The sequence below is a fragment of the Silene latifolia genome, chromosome 5 (assembly GCF_048544455.1).
Source record: "Silene latifolia isolate original U9 population chromosome 5, ASM4854445v1, whole genome shotgun sequence".
NCBI lineage: Eukaryota > Viridiplantae > Streptophyta > Magnoliopsida > Caryophyllales > Caryophyllaceae > Silene > Silene latifolia.
In genome coordinates, this window is record NC_133530.1 from 46373346 (window position 1) to 46392345 (window position 19000).

The 19000-nt window shown below is 37.7% G+C and overlaps 2 protein-coding genes across 2 annotated transcripts in view; both read right to left on the bottom strand.

Moving 5' to 3' along the window:
• LOC141655319 (uncharacterized) overlaps positions 1 to 8306 on the bottom strand; it is a 72291-nt gene extending 63985 nt beyond the window's left edge. Inside the window, exons 1-4 of the mRNA XM_074462405.1 lie at positions 8067 to 8306; positions 7385 to 7897; positions 6573 to 7252; positions 5849 to 6459 (exon numbers count right to left, since the gene is read on the bottom strand). Coding sequence (XP_074318506.1) covers positions 5849 to 6459; positions 6573 to 7252; positions 7385 to 7897; positions 8067 to 8306 — 2044 coding nt within the window. The remainder of the gene's footprint in view (positions 1 to 5848; positions 6460 to 6572; positions 7253 to 7384; positions 7898 to 8066) is intronic.
• A 30-nt stretch (positions 8307 to 8336) lies between these two features.
• Positions 8337 to 8711, bottom strand: LOC141655320 (uncharacterized). Its single transcript, XM_074462406.1, has one exon. It carries the CDS (start codon positions 8709 to 8711, stop codon positions 8337 to 8339), a length of 375 nt encoding a protein of 124 aa, XP_074318507.1.
• Positions 8712 to 19000: the final 10289 nt, after the last annotated feature.

Here is a 19000-nt window from a genome sequence, read left to right on the forward strand (position 1 = left end):
AACTCATCCCAAGGTATAGCAGGTAAGCCTTGGTTAGCATACATCTCTCTCGCACTCACTTTCACCTTATCCCACCACTCACCACCTGCCTCTCTCGGATAGAACGCAGCTTGCTCTACTCTCATCTAATCGGGACAATGAACCGGGTCTGTATATTCTCCATCTCACGATGCCGGTTGTCAAGAAGGTTTGGTTCCTCGGTCCCTTTGTACTCCTTTGGGTTGAACCTAGCTATGTAAAGGTTGATCTTAGAGTGATCAACCTCCTTATCCTTATTCACTTTCTTTAAGGCCTCCGTAAGAGCATCCTGGTGCTCCAACATCTTAACAATATCATCCGTATTCATGGACTCAGCTCTCGCATAGTAAGCGTTTCTCTTAGGCGGCATCTTGAAGCTATATATAAGAAAGGGTAGAAATAAACACATGTACTAAACCTCAAAACACGAAAACAGGCTACCCAGGTGCTACTCGATCGAGTGTCCCAACCTACTCGATCGAGTAAGTGGCTACTCGATCGAGTGCCTCCCATACTCGATCGAGTACCTCGACTCTTAACACAAACGGACCTTCGACCTCAAACATACTCGACCGAGTAGCCGGGCTACTCGATCGAGTGACCCCTACTCGATCGAGTACCCCTAGTTACTCGATCGAGTACCCTAAAACTCGACCGGGTCGTAAAAACGTCAAAAACCCACCCGATCAAGTCAGTCCCACTCGATCGAGTCATGCTAACTCGAATATGCTACCCGCATGCCATAACATATTCTAACATGTAAAACAACTTATAAACACGATATCATTTCTTAATTATGCATACTATGCTACTCAACTGCTCATGCGATTAACAACAATTATATCATGTTATTAATGCCACATAGTAATCACTCAACATGCTTCTCATTCCAACACAGTTCTATATATATATATCTCTTCAATTTCATTCATATTCTCAACTTCTACTTCAAACATCCCACATTTACAACACACCTCATCACATCCACACACCAGCGAACAAACAACACATATGACTTAACAGAGAATTCCCCCCATGTGACCGGTTCAAAATTGTAGGGCGAGTTCGCGACTTTAGGACGTCTCCCAAGCCTTTGCATTAGCTCCTACAACCTTTACCCCGGGTTCATTTTAATTGACTCCCTATATTCATTGGGTTCATTGGTTACAGGTTTCAGGATCGTCGCTCTGATACCATTTTGTAACACCCCCATACTCCAAGTGCCTTACCAGGACCACTCAGGTATAAGGACATTACCATCTCGGTTACCCGAGGCAATGATAATCAAATAAACAATAATGAAACGATATTTAAATAGTAATACTTTAGCGAAAGGTTACAATCCAAAACCAAACCAAATACTAATACATGTTCTCAAAACGGTCTCTTCATGAACTAATCGAAATGTATATGAAAAGCGCTAAACTACAAATGGAAGACTTCTATCATCCGATCGTGGCAATCCCAGCTATCCCAGTACTCATGTCATACCTGCTCAATATCTGCTCACCATCCCCGAATGGATCACCGTAGGTTTTCAAAACATTCACCGGGGTTAGTACTATTTACACAAGAGGTATAATCAACAATACAGTAACCAACACAGCTCAAACAATCATATATGATCAAGCACTCCACTCCATCTCCGTCTCCGACTGTCCACTGGACCAGCCCTGCCAGTGGGGGACCGCAGCCATTCCCACCTAAGCCCCGTTCATCATACCGAGCGATAACCCTGTCCCATTAATGTGCACATCCCCTTCCGTGGTGGGTTCCACGAAGGGCGAAACTAGGGCGTGAAGCCACTCCCGTAAGTGACTCCACTCAGCCGAGAACGCATCTCGAGAACCACAGACAAACAATCACAATCACAATCACAACATCGTCTGAATCAACCAACTATACTAATTACAGACAACACCACACCACATGTAAGTAATCGAGTAGGGAAACCCTACCCGGAAAGCACAATTGTCGACGATCTCACAAACAAGTCAAAAGCTTCCTCTACGAATCCTCCTCCTAATTATACAAGCACATAATTACTACTATGCACATAACACAACAAAATCCCCAATTCCCAATATTAGGGTTTAACTAACTTTGACGAAATACAATAAAAACGGTATAAAGGTCTTACCCTCGACGCAAGGATTACAACGGTGTAAAGACAAGTGAAATCCGACCTTTCAAGCTCCGGGATTTGTTAACAATGCGATTAAGGTGATGAACGTAGTTTGCTTTCTCTTCTCACAGTGATTTAGGTTTTAGAAAAGTGATTAGAATGAATGACGAAAAGATTATATACCTTAATCGCATAATTAACGAAACCCGAGAAAACAACCTCCGTAAACCGGCTACTCGATCGAGTAGCCCTGTGTACTCGATCGAGTACCCCCTACTCGATCGAGTATCGTAGTTACTCGATCGAGTACCCAACAGGTCAGAAACTATTTTATTTCGCAAAACTCCCTTACTCGACAGAGTAAGGCCTACTCGATAGAGTACCCCAAGACTCATAAATACGGAGTATTACACAACCCGCCAAACACACACAACATACCACCACACGCCACCAGCAGCCACAACTGTGGTCTCCTCTAACCCACGGTGGACTCACTAGAAGCAGACCATCCTAGCCACGGTCTAAGTCGAGAGCGAAGTTCCTAAATCTACTAATACATACACGGTTTAAACAATAATCAACAACTCCCTGTTTTCCCCTGTTTTCGCGAAACTCTCTCATCCCTTGCACCATGTGAAACCTTCAGCCTCCCTAGGACCACCAATATGGTCGACTAATCACCCCGGAGCCAACCACCCAAGTCTTGTCTCAAAACAGTCACGGTTCGAGTCGAGTCCAGTGGGTTTAAATCCTCTTCTTAAAACACGGTCTCAATTACAAACCACCACCCCCTGCGTTTTCCGGCGAAACAACGACCCAAGCCGCCACCTTTATCCACCCATAACCTCCCCTTGATGGTCGTCTCACCACCATGCACCACCACACCCGAGCCCAGGTCAGTCATGCCTCAGTTATGGTTCAAAACCGTGTAAACCGCATATGCAACCACCCATACAACAACCCCTTCAAACACCCATTACCGACGGTCAACAGTGGTCAACTATGGGTCCTAGTCAAACCCTGGTGATCTACGGTCATCGTGACGGTCTTAGTTCGTCATACGGTAGTCTAGTTTACGAGTTATAACAATTAGAAAATCAATACATTATAATATAAGACGATCTTACCTTGAGACGATAATATAAGCCGAGTTCTTCTCTTTTCTCCCTTCTAAATATCCCTCTCTCTATTTATTGTGAGATTATGAAGTTTATGAGTGAATAAGGTCTCTAATTAGGTCATGCCATCTATTTATAGTGATAAGGTAGGTCATATAGAACGGTATTTAGGAAACTATGTTATATAGTATTATTATTACTATTAGGAAATCCAATTACTACTACTACTACTACTACTACTATTATTATTATTATTATTATTATTATTATTATTATTATTATTATTATTATTATTATTATTATTATTATTATTATTATTATTATTATTATTATTATTATTATTATTGTTATTATTATTGTTATTACTACTGTTATTACTACTGTTATTATTACTATTATTATTATTATTATTATTATTATTATTATTATTATTATTATTATTATTATTATTATTATTATTATTATTATAAAAAGCGCAAACTTTTATTAACCAATCAAAAGTTTACAAGAAATTGGTGGGCAACCGAGATACAATCTGGGCTCCCAACCCCTTAGCAATAGCAAAGCTAAGTCTAGTAAAAATGCAAGCGGCCGCGCGAGCCCCTGCATCCTGAGAAACAGAGAATTTCTGGATCCGCTTGAAAATTGATTGCTATAAGATTCGAGCCTTAGACCTCAAACTAATACACCAACTTCTTAACCAATGAGCCACTTATTATTATTATTATTATTATTATTATTATTATTATTATTATTATTATTATTATTATTATTATTATTATTATTATTATTATTATTATTATTATTATTGTTATTGTTATTGTTATTATTATTATTATTATTATTATTATTATTATTATTATTATTATTATTATTATTATTATTATTATTATTATTATTATTATTATTATTATTATTATTAGAGTAATTTAATAATTACACCCTTTTATAAATCACTTTTTTAAAATTACTCCCTTTTGAAAACTTTTTAATAATTTACTCCCATAAAATGTTCTCAGGTTAAAAATTGCACCCAAATGGACAATCCGGTGAAAAGTCATGTTTTAGGACCGTTATGCCCTTGTTTTATTAACCCAACATTCACGTGTTACAACTCTCAGTCATCTCTTTCATTTTCATTGACATTAAAATTCCAATTTTTACTCAAAAATTCTCCCCCAAATTTGCGCTTGGTGAATCCTTCCCTAATTTGTGACTATTCCAGATTCATAACAGTAAGTTTTCTCCCCAAAATCATGTTTATGGTATTAATTTGTTAGTTGTAAAGTGTAAACCCTAATTTCTGGGTTTGCAAATCAATTTCTGGGTTTTTTGCGAATCAATTTATTTGTTCATAGTCATATTTTGTATGTCGTGACTTATGAACCCTAGTTTATGGGTTTAATTTGACAAATTTATTTGTTCATTGCCTTAATTTATGTGGTTTTAATTCAAATTACTGGGTTTCTTACCCTAATATATGTGTTTTTAAGTATAATTTCTGGGTTTGTAAGTAGTATTGTAACCCAAATTTGTGTGTTTAAAACCCAAATCACAAAATAAAACTTACTCGGTGAAGGTGGTTTTGGGAAAGTTTACTAGGCTTTCATCGATAATCCTAATTAAGCAGGTGAATGAACACAGGCTCTTTTTTTCTCTCACATATTTCTGCCAGGAAACAAACTGGACTACAGACATAATAGACATTATTTTGCTATAGGTTGTTGCAGTAAAGCAGCTAGACAGGAACAGCCTGCAGGTAAATCGAGAGTTACTGTGCTGAAGGGCTTTAGAGGCTTTTGGTGTATGAGTTCATGGGTAAAGGATCCCTTGAGGTTGAGGATCACCTTTTCGGGAGTTGTCGGACCTTCCTGAGTAACCTTAATTGGGAAAAAATGGGGAAATTACAAGAAGAGGGTGAATGAATGAAGTGAGGTGAAGAGTATAAAGGAGAGAGAAGAGTGTAAGAATATAGTATAAGAGGGTAGAAGGGCATTTTCGTCATAAAAATAGGCTTAAAATCAGAAAATTAAAATATTGACGGAATATGTCACCGGAGTGTCAAATTGGGTGCAATTTTTGACCTAAAACATTTCATGGGAGTAAATTATTAAAAAGTTTTTAAAAGTGAGTAATTTTAGAAAAGTGGTTTCTAAAAGGGAGTAATTATTAAATTACTCTTATTATTATTATTATTGTTATTGTTGTTGTTGTTGTTGTTGGTGGTGGTGTTGGTGTTGTTGTTGTTTGTTGTTGTTGTTGTTGTTGTTGTTGTTGTTGTTGTTGTTGTTGTTGTTGTTGTTGTTGTTGTTGTTGTTGTTGTTGTTGTTGTTGTTGTTGTTGTTATTTTTATTGTTATTATTTTGCAAGAAAAGATATTCTCATATATTCAAGAGGATACATGAGTTTTCTTACAAGGCATATGCACTAGGTTATGGCAAAAGCTCCACTAACAAGTAAAATGAAACTACCATCACACTAAGAGCCTAGAGCCTCAAGCAAACCATCATGCATGGTCACAAGAGACTTATGTAGAACAAAAACAGTCACAACAAACTGAACCTCCTTCTATAGGACAACCACTGACCTCTCCTGCCCCTCAAATAGTCGTCTATTCCGTTCTGCCCAAATGTAGTAGACAGCAGCAGGCCAACAACAATACAACAGAGAATCCAGTTCTTCAGCCAAGGTTTCCTGAACTGGCAACGCATAATCAGGATAAGGAGTTCTTTTAGCTGATTGGAGGTAGCAGTGAGCCATGTCCATGAGGCAATGAGGGACAGGAGCTCCTTAGAATACCTACAGTTAAAGAACAGATGTCGAGAGCTCTTACCAGCAGCCTTACTCAAACAACATCTGTTAGGGATATGAAGACCCCTGGAATTAAGCAACTCAGCAGTAGCAAGCTTCTCTTGAACAACCATTAGAAGAGTGATTCTATGACGGGGGATGATGCATCTCTTATTGACAGCTTTAAAACAGACTTGTGGTGATACATGAGGCCTAAGATTCTCATAAGCTTTACTGATAGAGAAATGCCCTCTGACAGTACAGTTTAGGAGGAGCTCCTTCACCTTTTGCAAACTACCCATTTTAGCTGCACACCATTCTCTGACATTTAGAACACCTCTAAGGCTCTCAGGATGGAATTCTCTGACTTGTAAGTGCCAGATGTTTGATGCAGAAAGGAAATAACACCTGATCCAAGTAGTCCAGATCGTACCAGTCCCATGATCAATATGCTAAAGCCATTTCAGCATAGAGGCTTTATTCCAGGTCTCAAAATCTTTAACTTGGAAACCCCCTCTGACCAGGGAAGACATATAGATGACCAACTTTTGAAAGTCATTTTCCTAGATTCAGAGGAGTACCAGATCAGATTCCTACAGGCCTTATTCATGAAATTGCAAACAGCCTTAGGGAGGAGAATACTACTGCCCCAGAAATATCCCAATCCAAATATCACAGAGTTTATAATTTGGATCCTGCCAGCATAAGATAAGTATTTTGAGGAGCATCTATACAGAAGATCAGCCAGTTTAAGAGCAAGACCATCATACATACTGTGAGTCAGCCTGGCATGATGGACAGGTATACCTAAGTACCTGAAGGGAAAAACACCTTCATTCAGACCAATTTCTGATAAAATCTCATGTTTAAGACTTGCTGATATACCACCAAAATAAGCTTCAGTCTTCTCAAAACTAGCATAGAGGCCAGACCATGTAGAAAAAAGATGTAAAATGTCAGCAGCTTTCCTAACAAAAGGTAGGTCACCCCTTGTGAAGATCATGAGCTCATTAGCAAAAACAAGGTGATTAATCTTTAGTTTGGCACATTTTGGGTGAAATAAAACATCCTGCTCCTTACGCATAACCTTCAAACACCTTGAAAGAATTTTCATGCTGAGAATGAAAAGGCTAGGAGAAAGAGGATCACCTTGCCTCACTCCACTCTTACCTTTGAAGAATCCATGATTAGAGCCATTGATCTTGATGGTAAATCAAGAGCCAGTAACACACCCCATTATCCATTGTATAAAGGTGGGGGGAAAATTTAAGGCCACAAGCATGTTATGGATAAAATCCCATTGGAGGGAATCAAAGGTTTTACTTATATCTACCTTAAGCATACATCTAGGAGACAAATAGGACCTCTGATACCCTTTGACAAGCCCCTGAGTAAGCATTATGTTCTCAAACAAACTCCTATTCTTCACAAAAGCAGCCTGCTCAATACCAACAAGCTTAGGCAAAATACACTGCAGTCTATTAGTCAGGATTTTACTAATAGTTTTGTAGATAATGGAGCAGCAGGAGATTGGCCTAAACACTTTAACAGATTGAACAACTTTTTTCTTAGGAATAAGAGAAAGTACAATAACATTAGCTTGCTTTGGCATGAAAGAGGACTTGAAAAACTCCTTCACAGCTTTACAAAAATTCATAGAGACAATATCCCAAGCAGCCTTGAAAAAACCAGCAGAGAAACCATCTAAATCAGGGCTCTTATTAGAGCCAATGGAGAAAAGGGCATTTTTTATTTCTTCAACAGATATAGGTCTAGTTAGGATATCAAAATCAGCAGGCTCAACACATTTGCCATTTGCAATAATGTCAGGATCAATATTTTGGACCTGGGAAGCAGTTCCAAGAAGAGTTTTATAGTAATCCACAAAAGCCTGGCCAACCTCAGCTGGGCCAACATGTAATATGCCATTAGTGTCATGGATCTCACCAATAATTTGACATTGCTACCTGGCCTTAATTTTAGAGAAAAGGTACTTGGAGCAGATGTCATTATACTTCGTCATAAATTTTTGCCCTTTGAGTTAACATGCTATACTCAGCAGTTTTAAGAGCAGCTAAAGAGTGAGAAAGTTCCCTTTCCTTAGCAATTAAATTAGCAGAGAGAGGATCCTCATGCAACTCTTTCAAACACCGGGCTAAGTAAGTCTCCATAGCCTCCACTCTGCCACTTAAATTTGAGAATGTAGTAGAATGGAGCTCCCTAAGAGATAACCTAGCTTTTTTCAGTTTTCCCATAAGCCTGAACATAGGGTTTCCAGATATGTTTCAGTCCCAAGCACGAGCAACAATAATACTGAAATCAGGGTGAGAGGCCCAACAGTTCAAAAATTTGAATTGCTTTTTAGGAATGGGGTCATTGTGAAAAGTTAGAACAGCTGGACAGTGATCAGAGATGCCAGGGGGAAGAAACTGAGCAGAAGACTGAGTAAAAGTTTGCAACCAGTCATAATTCACAAGGACCCTTTCAAGTTTAGAATAGACCCTGATGGCAACATCCTGGTTATTAAACCAGGTGAAGTCAGAGCCAGTCCCTTGCATATCATCCAAGTCACAATTCAGGAGACAAGAATTAAACTCAGCAACATCAGAAAGATCAGGAGGGGAGTCACTGATTTTTTTCATGAAAGTATCTAACCACATTAAAGTCGCCCATGGCAACCCATGGGCCAACCTGACTAGCAAAGGCACTCATAGAATTCCAGAGATCAAACCTAACACTTGGACTGTTACTCTCATAAACAACATACAAGTGGAAGACCCTACCAGTAGCAAAATGTTTCACTCTGCAATGGAGCAGCTGAGAATGTTCCTCTATAATGTCAATGGAGGTAGTAAGGGGTCCCAAAGGAGCCAAATACGACCATTATTATGCTGATTGTAGTTAGTAAACCAGTGTAGTTTACTAAATTTATTCTTCAAAATCCTAGGAGCTTTACTTTTCTTCACCCTTGTCTCCAGGAGACCTAAGATATCAATTTTATGTTTTTTTATAAAAGAAAGAACCTCTAGATGCTTATGAGACTTATTAAAGCCTGTAATGTTTCAGGTTGAGATTATCATGGGGAGGGCTTATCAGGAGGTTCCACCTCAAGTGCACACACTAAGACCACATCCTCCTCCTCAGAACCAGTGAGAAGTTGGTATCTATTAGGAGAGACCACAGAAGCAGACTCACTTATAGAAATGGCCACTCCAAAAGTTACCAACACAGCTTCCCCATCTTCCAAATCATGGCCAGCACTAGAAAGAACAGGGACCTGCCCAAATATTTGCCCTAGCTCATGGCATCCTGAGTGCATTTCAGGACACTTAGAGGGAGTGACAGTAGTCTGAGCCAGGGAGGATGAGCCTAGCACATTGCATTCTGAGCTAGCATCCTCCTGCACAGATCCTGCACACTCAGACCGAGGCCCTGAGGTACCACCTAGCAAGTGACATCCTGAGGCTTTATCTGGGCAAGGTACACTGGGACCAGGCTGGTTAGGAACAGAAGGAGCCACAGTATGCTTATTATTAGCATTCTTCTTTACCACTACTATTTTCCCTATAGCTGCTTTCTTAGGAGGAGCAACACCCATCTTCTTAGGAGCATTATCAGAAGACATGGCCTCCTTGGGTTCAGTAGGTCTATTCTTCTTACAAGAGGAATCAGAATGCCCTAACTTCTTACAAGTCTTACAATAGTAAGGAACCCATTCATACACTACCCTTTGGATAGATTGGCCTATATAAGGGGTATTAATGATGACATGTTCAGTGAAATCCTGAGAAACATCCACCTCAACCATCACCTTGGCAAAAGAAAGCTTAGCCTTACAAGTGGTATTGAGGTCAGCAAAGAGTGGCTTACCAAACTTACTGGCTATCTTACTTAAGACTGAATCAGTCCAAATCTAAGGGTCCAGGTCAGGGAGGAGGACCCAGACAGGAACAGTTAAGACACTTTCCATAGTGAAGGAAAAAGATGGTGGCCATTTTGTGAGCACTAGGGAGTTAGACCCAATAAACCAAGGACCCCTCTTAAGCACCTCAGACATGTCCTCCTCACAATCAAACTTAAAACTAAACCAACCCTTTTTAAAGTACTGGACTAAAGGCAAAGGACTATGATTCCAGTTCTTATAAACATAGTCAGTGACTTGTTTGAGGGTGGGTTTGGGTCCAAGAACATTACCCATAAGGGTGTATTTCCACCTTGAAATTTCCTCCTCAATTTCCTCCAAATGAATGTCAATTTCAGTGGAATTCGCATTACCCTCATGGAAGAACAAGCTCATTCCCACTTGAGATTTCTTCTTAGTAACATCTACCCAGCTTTTAGGTTTCACAGAGTTTACACCACCAACAGAACTAGGGCCAATAACATGTCCATCATAATTACCATCTATCCTATGTGCAGTACAAGGTGCAACAATGGCTTCCCCTGTTTTTGGGGGTGAAATACCAGACGAAGCACCCGCAGAAACAGAGGAGCCATGAATAGGTACAGAAGGAACAAAATTAACAATTATGGGAGATCTAGGAGGCCAATTACCATTAACATAATCATCATTATCATCTAGGTGATCATGCGAAGAAACAGGAGTACGAAGGGGATATTTAGCCACAGAACGAGAGAGAGTGAAATCAGTACCATTAGAATCGGAATTTAGTAAGGAATCAGAAGAAGTCCGCGATTTTGGAGGGCGACCCCTCCCTCGAGCCATGGCAGGAGCTGAAGCAACAATGGCGACGCCCAAATTAGAGAGAAAAATCTCTCTAAAACAGACTAGAGAGAGAAGCGTTTTTCTATTATTATTATTTTTTTTTCAAGAGAATTATCTCCACTTTTATTCATCCAATCATGGGTAATTAAAAGGGAGAAGTCTTACAAACTATCCACTATTTTGGCTAGGAGAGCCAAAAGATGCTAACTATTGAGATGCTCTACTATATCATTATAAACTTTATCATTACTACAGGCTAACAGTTGAAATCCTACTAGATATTTGATTTGCTTGATTATGGTGAGCTTGTTTCTTTCCTTTGCTTCAAAAAGCCTTTGGTTTCGTTCATGCCAAAGCAGATGAACAGTAGTGGCAAGAGTGCATATGAACCAGTTGCAAGACCAGTGCTTATTATGTTTTCTACTGCTAATCCAACCAACTTCCTGTTTTAGATGCATCCCTGTCCTATGAATTCCCGTCCATTCAAGTAATTCCTTCCAAACAGCCTTTGCATAATCACAACCAAAAAACAGATGAGACTTATTATTATTATTATTATTATTATTATTATTATTATTATTATTATTATTATTATTATTATTATTATTATTATTATTATTATTATTATTATTATTATCATCATCATCATCAGCGGGCCATATATTATTATTATTATTATTATTATTATTATTATTATTATTATTATTATTATTATTATTATTATTATTATTATTATTACTACTATACTTTAAATACTCGGTCCAACACGTCTTCCTGACTCGTCCATTATTTTATTATTAGTTATTATTTTGGGTTTTTTCAATTAGAGAGGAAATGGAAGTGTTAGTGACTAGTGAGATGTGGGGGGCGTTATCGTCTTTTGGAATGAAAACGTCGTCGATGTTTACAAATCGGAAAAATATATGCTATCTATTTGAATGGAGAAATATAAGAGCAATAGTAATAGAAGAACTCTATATAAAGTTCTTTTGCCATGTCATATTTTATTAATTACACTGTTTAAGAACTTTTATTCACAATAGATGACATTTTTATAAAGTTCTTAAATTGAAATTAGTAAACATGTAATAATTGGTATTCACAATTTTCAAAGTCATGTTTATTTGTCCTTAAATTCCCATGTACTCCCTCCAATTCGCCATATTCTTCCCTATTTCCTAAAACGGTTATTCAGGTTTTCTTCCCCTTTCTATTTTTGGTAACTTTTTACTCTTATTTTATTCATACCTCTCCCCTATTACCCCACCCACCCAACTCTTTTAATCCTATTTTATTCCTTACTTTAATATTTGTGGCCCACAATTCATTATTTAACTCTTAATTATTCATCCCTCTCTCCTATCACCAAACCCCACCCAACTTTTTATCAATATAATACTCTATTTCTTAATTCTTGTGCCCAAAGTAAAGAGGAAGAAAATAGAGGATTGGAGGGAGTATAAATAAACCAAGTTCTTATTTTAGAACTTAATTTTTAAAATTAAAAACAAACTTGTGGTTGCAATAGAACTTTAATTTTTATTTTGGGTTCTTTTTGACAACCACAAGAATATTAATAAGAATCACTATTGATATTACTCTAAATACATATAGAAATAAAGTGAACGACGAGAGTATAAAAATAATTTATACTTGTAGAATACCCACTTATACAATTACTTTCTAAAGTCGGTTTTTTTGAAATGTTTGTATACAAAAGAAAGACCGTCTTACTTGTGACAGTCACAAGCTTGTGACCTCTCACAGCTCATTACCTTCTATTTGCTCTCTTATTTGCTCTCCCACTTGCTCCTTATAAAAGGTTACGAGTTTGTGACGGAATTGTACGGTCACATATCATACTCCTTCCATTCAACTCTACTTTACATTTTTCTCTTTTGCACACTATTCAGAAGCGGATATTTAACTTCAATTTTCTCTCGATACATAAGTTAAAATATATTCATTTGAGATCTTATTTGATTTGTCTTTAAGAGTACATTAAAAATATTTCACTTTTATAATTTTTGCAATACATAGCTAAAGATATTTACCGTGTGAAAGTCGCGTTGATAAACGTGATAAAGCAAACATGTAAAGTGGAGTTGAATAAATGGTGTAATTTATACTCGTATTAAAAAAAAGTTGAAATATGAGAAAATTAGACACTCAAAGTTGAAAGAAAAGGCCGTGAAGGCATGAGATGCGCCATAGGGAGTGGACTATTGTCCACTACTGTCGAGTGGAGTAATAGAAAGAAAGAAGTAAAGTGCCGCGTAGTTTTGATCAGTTGAATAACATATCAGCCCATGTTGATGTTCTAGAATTCTCCGCTGTTCTAGTATTTGGTCCACCTATATATGTGGTCCCCCTCCCTTCCCAGCTGGCCAACTAGTCTTGTTCAGTACTCCCTTCATTCAACTCCACTTTGCATGTTTCTCTTTTACACATTATTCATAAGCGGACATTCAACTTCAATTTTCTCTCGATACATAAGTTAAAATATATTCATGTGAGATCTTATTTGATTCGTCTTTAAGCGTACATTTAAAATATCCAACTTTCATAATTTTTGCAAATACGTAACTAAAGATATTTACCGCGCAAAAGTCGCGTTGGCAAACGTTATAAAGCAAACATGTAAAGTGGAGTTGAATGAAGGGAGTAAGATTTAAACGAGTTAACATGGATATACATAAGATTAGAGATTAATTTTTTAAGTTTTTTTAATCTATTCTGTTTTTGTCTTACTCATCTCACATGTTTATTTCTAAAACGCCTTAAATTTAAGGTGAATAATATTTGTCTTAAATAAAAATTGTATCCTCCCTAGCCTCCCAATTGGATTCGTACTAATGCTCCGAAGTGTCAACAAGAAGTAGATCTCAATAAAACTCAGTTAAAAAGAAAATCTAATGTACATTCGCAAGGGTGGAGTCTAGTGGTTAAAACTTGGGTGAAATTCCCAGGAGACCCAGGTTCAAGCCTCCCCAAGTGCAAAATTTTGTGGAGCATTCTTGGCTTGAGTCTATGCCTAATAGACTTCGAGCCTGTCACCCTTTGGTGGTTTACCTGATATACGTGGTTTGCAGGCTATCATGTACACCTGCGGGTTTACCCAGTGCGCACCGAAGGTAGCGGCTGCGAGTTCCCTCGTTATAAATAAAAAAAAAAAAAAAAAATCTAATGTAGCATTTGTTTGAAGATTTGATATATAGACATCCCGTCTACACATGGAATGTAGGGTGTAAAAATTGCTAATTAAGTATAATATACTTCGTATATGTTAGTAGTAATGATACGTAGGTTGTAGACACTCCATAATTATTAATTAGATAAGTTGTCATGTCATGACTCATGAGTAAGTTCCTCTATTGTACGTTGTTGTAAACTTGTAATGTAACCGTTGTCCACTTGTGATAAAAGTTAAGAAGTAGAATTAGGCGGACATTGAGACCCAAAGGAAGATGACAAAGAAGCAAAGGTCCTACCCATGTGGCCCTGGTAAATGTGTGTAGTTGGTGAGCCCCGACACTGGACGACACCCCATGCATGTTTGAATGCCACAACTTCCTTTCCCAACGTCCAAAACTGTATTCTTCCTTAACTCCGCATTACATTCACCTATCTTTAAAGGGTCATGTTTCTTCATCATTTCCAAGGGTCATTCATGTGTGCTCTCTCCCTATGCCATGCATCATCCAATACTTTTAGGCCTTCAATTTTTATTATCTATCTCTGCGTTTCTATTTCAAATTAGATGATTTTTTTAGGGGCTAATGTTACAGGATTACATTGTTGGATTAGAAGATTAATCATATTTACGTTTAATATATACCTCTACAAGATAGTAATAATGTCTAATACTCATAGACATAGGCAGTGACGATGCCCGGATTCATACTTAGGAGGCGAAAAAATTTAGGGGCCTAGGACGAATTGGTACTGATACAAGGTACATTTAAAATTTTTTTCAAATAATTTAATTAAAATTTTTGGAGGGGCTAATGTAACATGATTATCGTTGACCGTGTACCCCTGCTGCATGTTACGATTATCGTTATATTATTCATATATGTTTGGAGTATTACATAAAGCAATGATCGGTATTTTTTATACATGAAAGTATTGAGACAAGGAAACAAGTAAGGAATCACACATGTACCGCAAGTCATAAGTCTTCTAATCGTAAGCGAACGGCCTAACACACATTCCGAATCCTATGACTCTTCTTCCTCGATTATTAATTTTGTGTTGGTTTACATCGTATTATTGAATCGGAAAAATGTTCCACGGCTATTATGACTTGTGAGGCTATGACATATTAATATCGTGTAATACAAGCAGAAAGACGAAGCAGATTTCCGTCGGTCCTTAGTCTAATGCTGTATTAATGGACACATCTAATAAGAAGACTTGATACCATGATAGATTAACCAACTCAAGCACAACCTTAAAGTCATAGTTGAAACCCAGCTATTATAAATATTTCTATTAGCATCCAAAGCAACAAGTCACGAAATTACAGCATTCCCCGTATAATAAATTGATGAAACCGACTCCAATTAATATGTTGACCCACGAAATGAGTCGAAATATTTAAACAGAGTGGAGCCTACAATGGAGATGAAAGCATATGCCATTGGACGTTGTCTCTATAATTGAGAGGATATTCGTAAAATATAAGAGAATCAGGTACGGCCAGACGGACCACTTATAAAAGTTACTCCGTAGGTATTTGATAAGATATCATATTTGCCTACTCTGCTTATACTTTTTGGTTTTGTATCCACTTCTTCGCTAACCTGCTAGCTGGCCTAATTTTGGACTAGGACACTTCTTTTTTATGAGTTGTGTACGGTTTCACATTCTTTTTGCCATCACGGACAGACGGACAGTTAGGGTCTAGGGATAAACAATGATAATCGGTGGGATATGGAATTATGGATGGAGTTAGGGCTGTAAACGAGTCGAACTGAGCTCGAGCTCGGGTGGGCTCAAAGTTTTTAGCTCGAGCTCGGGCTCCGTTCAAAGCTCGTCGAGCCTAAAAAAATGAAGCTCGAGATCGGCTCGGAAAAAAGCTCGAGCACCGCTCGAGTTCAAACGAGCTCGTTTTATCTTTATATTATTTTCACTTTTTTGCTTTTTAAATCTAACTAAATACAAATATAAATATTTTTAAAAAACATATAAGATTTTAAAATACTAAAAAATATTATGTTATAATATACTATAAATGGTGTAGACACCTCGTTTCTGCACCTCCCGCCAACCACTCAATGATGATTGGGCCGCATGTTTAATCACGCGGAGCGATTTATAACATTTAGTAAGTTCGTTGACACGTGATAACTCAAACAGTCGAGTCAACCTCATGGTCGTCATCTACGCGCCGATACGGTCGTTTTGACAGTAATTAGAATACATTTGCAGCCCGGGTAAAAAACCGTTTTCATTTTCTAAAACTGTCTTAAAACCGAGTCAGAATATTCTAGAATTTTCTGGATTGTTTATTCCTAAACTTTTTCTTTCATCACGAAATTATCTTCTTTGCGGAATAAGGAAGCACTAATTTTAACCGCGGAAATCTTTCTTGCTGAGGAGGAAACCACCCAAGAGAAAACGCAGCAGGAGCTACGCCTCTTGGAAAGGTCGCAGTTCTTGTTGCGCCTCTTCCTGGGCCGGTTTTTTTTCCCAGTTTCCAGATTTTTTCCGAATTTCTTTCCTAATCCCACTTTTACCTAAATTTCTTCACGTGATTAGTATAAATAGAGGCCTCCGCCTCACGTATTTTTCACGCGAGTGTCTGCCCTTCTCTTCTCCCTTTGCATTCTAAGACCACGCTCTTGCTTTTCGACGCCTACGTGCTTGCTCTACGCGACTACGTAAGCTCAGATCATTGTGAGTACCAGTCACGTTGCATAGACCGACCAATTTGACCAACTCCACCTAATCAATCTGTTTTAAATCCTTTTCAAGGGCACTTTCATTCAAACATCGAGTCAGAGCAATCACTAAACGACAACTTAGTCAATCTCGTTTCTTCAAACATGTAAGTCCGAAGGTGTAAATCCCAATTTTATTTATTTTATTTATCTGTATATAACATATGTAAGAATTTATATCATTTGTATGCTCAAACCGTCTTTTTAAATCATCCTTTAAAACTCTTTTGGCGGAAACAGCAGAGAAACGACGTGGGGAAGAATCGCATCAACTGATGCGCCTCTTGGAAAGGCCGCAACATCTGCTGTGCCTCTTCTAGAGGCTGCTTTCAGTTGTTGCACTTCTTCTTCTTCCTCGAGTTTTTGTTTCTTTCGTCTTTTATTTTCTTTCTTCATTTTCTTCATCTTATTTCGTCCAATAATCTTCTAATTAGTTTTTATAAATCTTTTTCAACCTTTTTCCGACTTAAATCCCTTATAATCAATATTTGCGGGTTTTTGTCATAAATTCGAACCCGAGTTTAAGAGATTCGATTTTCTCATATCGAGTCGCTTGAATTCAACTTTTGTACACACTTTGTTTATTTTCCAGTTTCGTTACTTTAAATCCGTTTTCAAGTTCAAAGTTTTAACCTTTTATAAAACCCGACATTATAATTATGTGAATCGCTCTAATAATTCATTTAAACTCGTTCTCTAATATGACTTGTGACGATATTAGCTGTGGACAGCGGGGGCCCACGGGGGCGCTTGGGAGGAAAAGAGAAACAAGTGTTTGCATTTTTGTATGGAGTCGCCACCAATTTTTATGGGAAATTGGAACCGTTCGAATACCTCGTGTCATGTCAAGACACAAAGTAGAGACATGAACACTAAGAACTTGTTACCCTTAGCATTCTATGTCTAGAATGACTCTCGTGGATGCCAATGAACACGGGTGTTCACAGATATCTGGAGTAAGGGGTGAGGGTACGTATTAGGAAGCTCTTTTGATCGAACACCTAATCCCGCCCGCCTCGATAGCGGCCTCTACTAATGATTAGGGAAGTTATTCGTACTCGATATATCGTCGGCTATATGCATGCAATGCAACATCCAAGTTTTAATCCTAGCATGTGAGAATTAATACTAAGTCGGTTGACAATTAGTTTAACATACAATAAGGTCGAAGTAAGGAGTTAATGCTCTATTATATGTGAAAACATTCAAGCAATAAAAGAAATACAATAATTATGAATTACAATAATGAAAATTACAATAATTACATTGGAATAGGCGATTTATGTCGAAAATACCTTTAAAACGGATAATTTGAGAAAAAGAATAAAAGAAAGAAAGAATCAAATAAATTAACGAACAGAAATTAGCGCGATATTACGGTTAATAGTTAGTTAATATGTAAACTAATTACACGACGTCAAGGCAGAAACGGAGTTCAGGGACAGAACTCAGCCAGGAACAGGCGCAACAGAGCTGCGTCCTTTGGAATAGGCGCGACGCCGCGTCTGTTCCTTGGCCTCGCCCGGGGCCGTGAAGCCGTAATTGCAAGCCGTTAATGCTAATTGGTGATTTAATGATCAATTGGTATTATTTACTCGGATGGAAGTGATTAGCATGTTATTTAACATATGAATGGGTCATGAAAACAGCAAAACATGGATAAGACGGAATTAAACGAATTAACATAAGATGGATTAATTACAGGAGTGAAAAATATTAACAAACTAAACAAATTAAATCAATTAATTAGGTTAGATACGATGGATAATGACGAATATACGATAAATATGACAAAAGACAGATGAAAACTATATCAAAGACGAATTCCAGAAACCCAATATTGATGAATTGAATCTCTACAACCCGGAATTGAATTTAATGACGAAAACCCGCAAATATTGGATTATAAGGGATTTAAGTCGGATTTGTGACGATTAAAACATGTTAATGATGATGATTATAATATGCATGTGAATTATATGCTATCATGATGAAGAATTAACAAACAAACGAAACAAATAAAAGAACTTGACGAATAACAGAGGACGAACGAAGAAGAAAGGAAGCGAGAAAGCTGCGGCGGCCTCACGAAGAGGCGCAGCAGAACTCGCGCTCCTTCAAGAGGCGCGGCGATTCTTTGCGTCCTTTTCGACTTCTGTTATCTACTGGAAATCCGTAAAAAAAAAGGTTTTAAAGCATGGTTTTAGAAATCGGTTTTAATGGTATTTTCGACGTAAACCTTACAATTGATGATGATACAATAAATAAAATACAATAA

Bases quoted from the DNA above. Each gene is read 5' to 3' on its own strand.
- LOC141655320 (XM_074462406.1), bottom strand. From the start codon at position 8,711: ATGTGGTTAGATACTTTCATGAAAAAAATCAGTGACTCCCCTCCTGAT.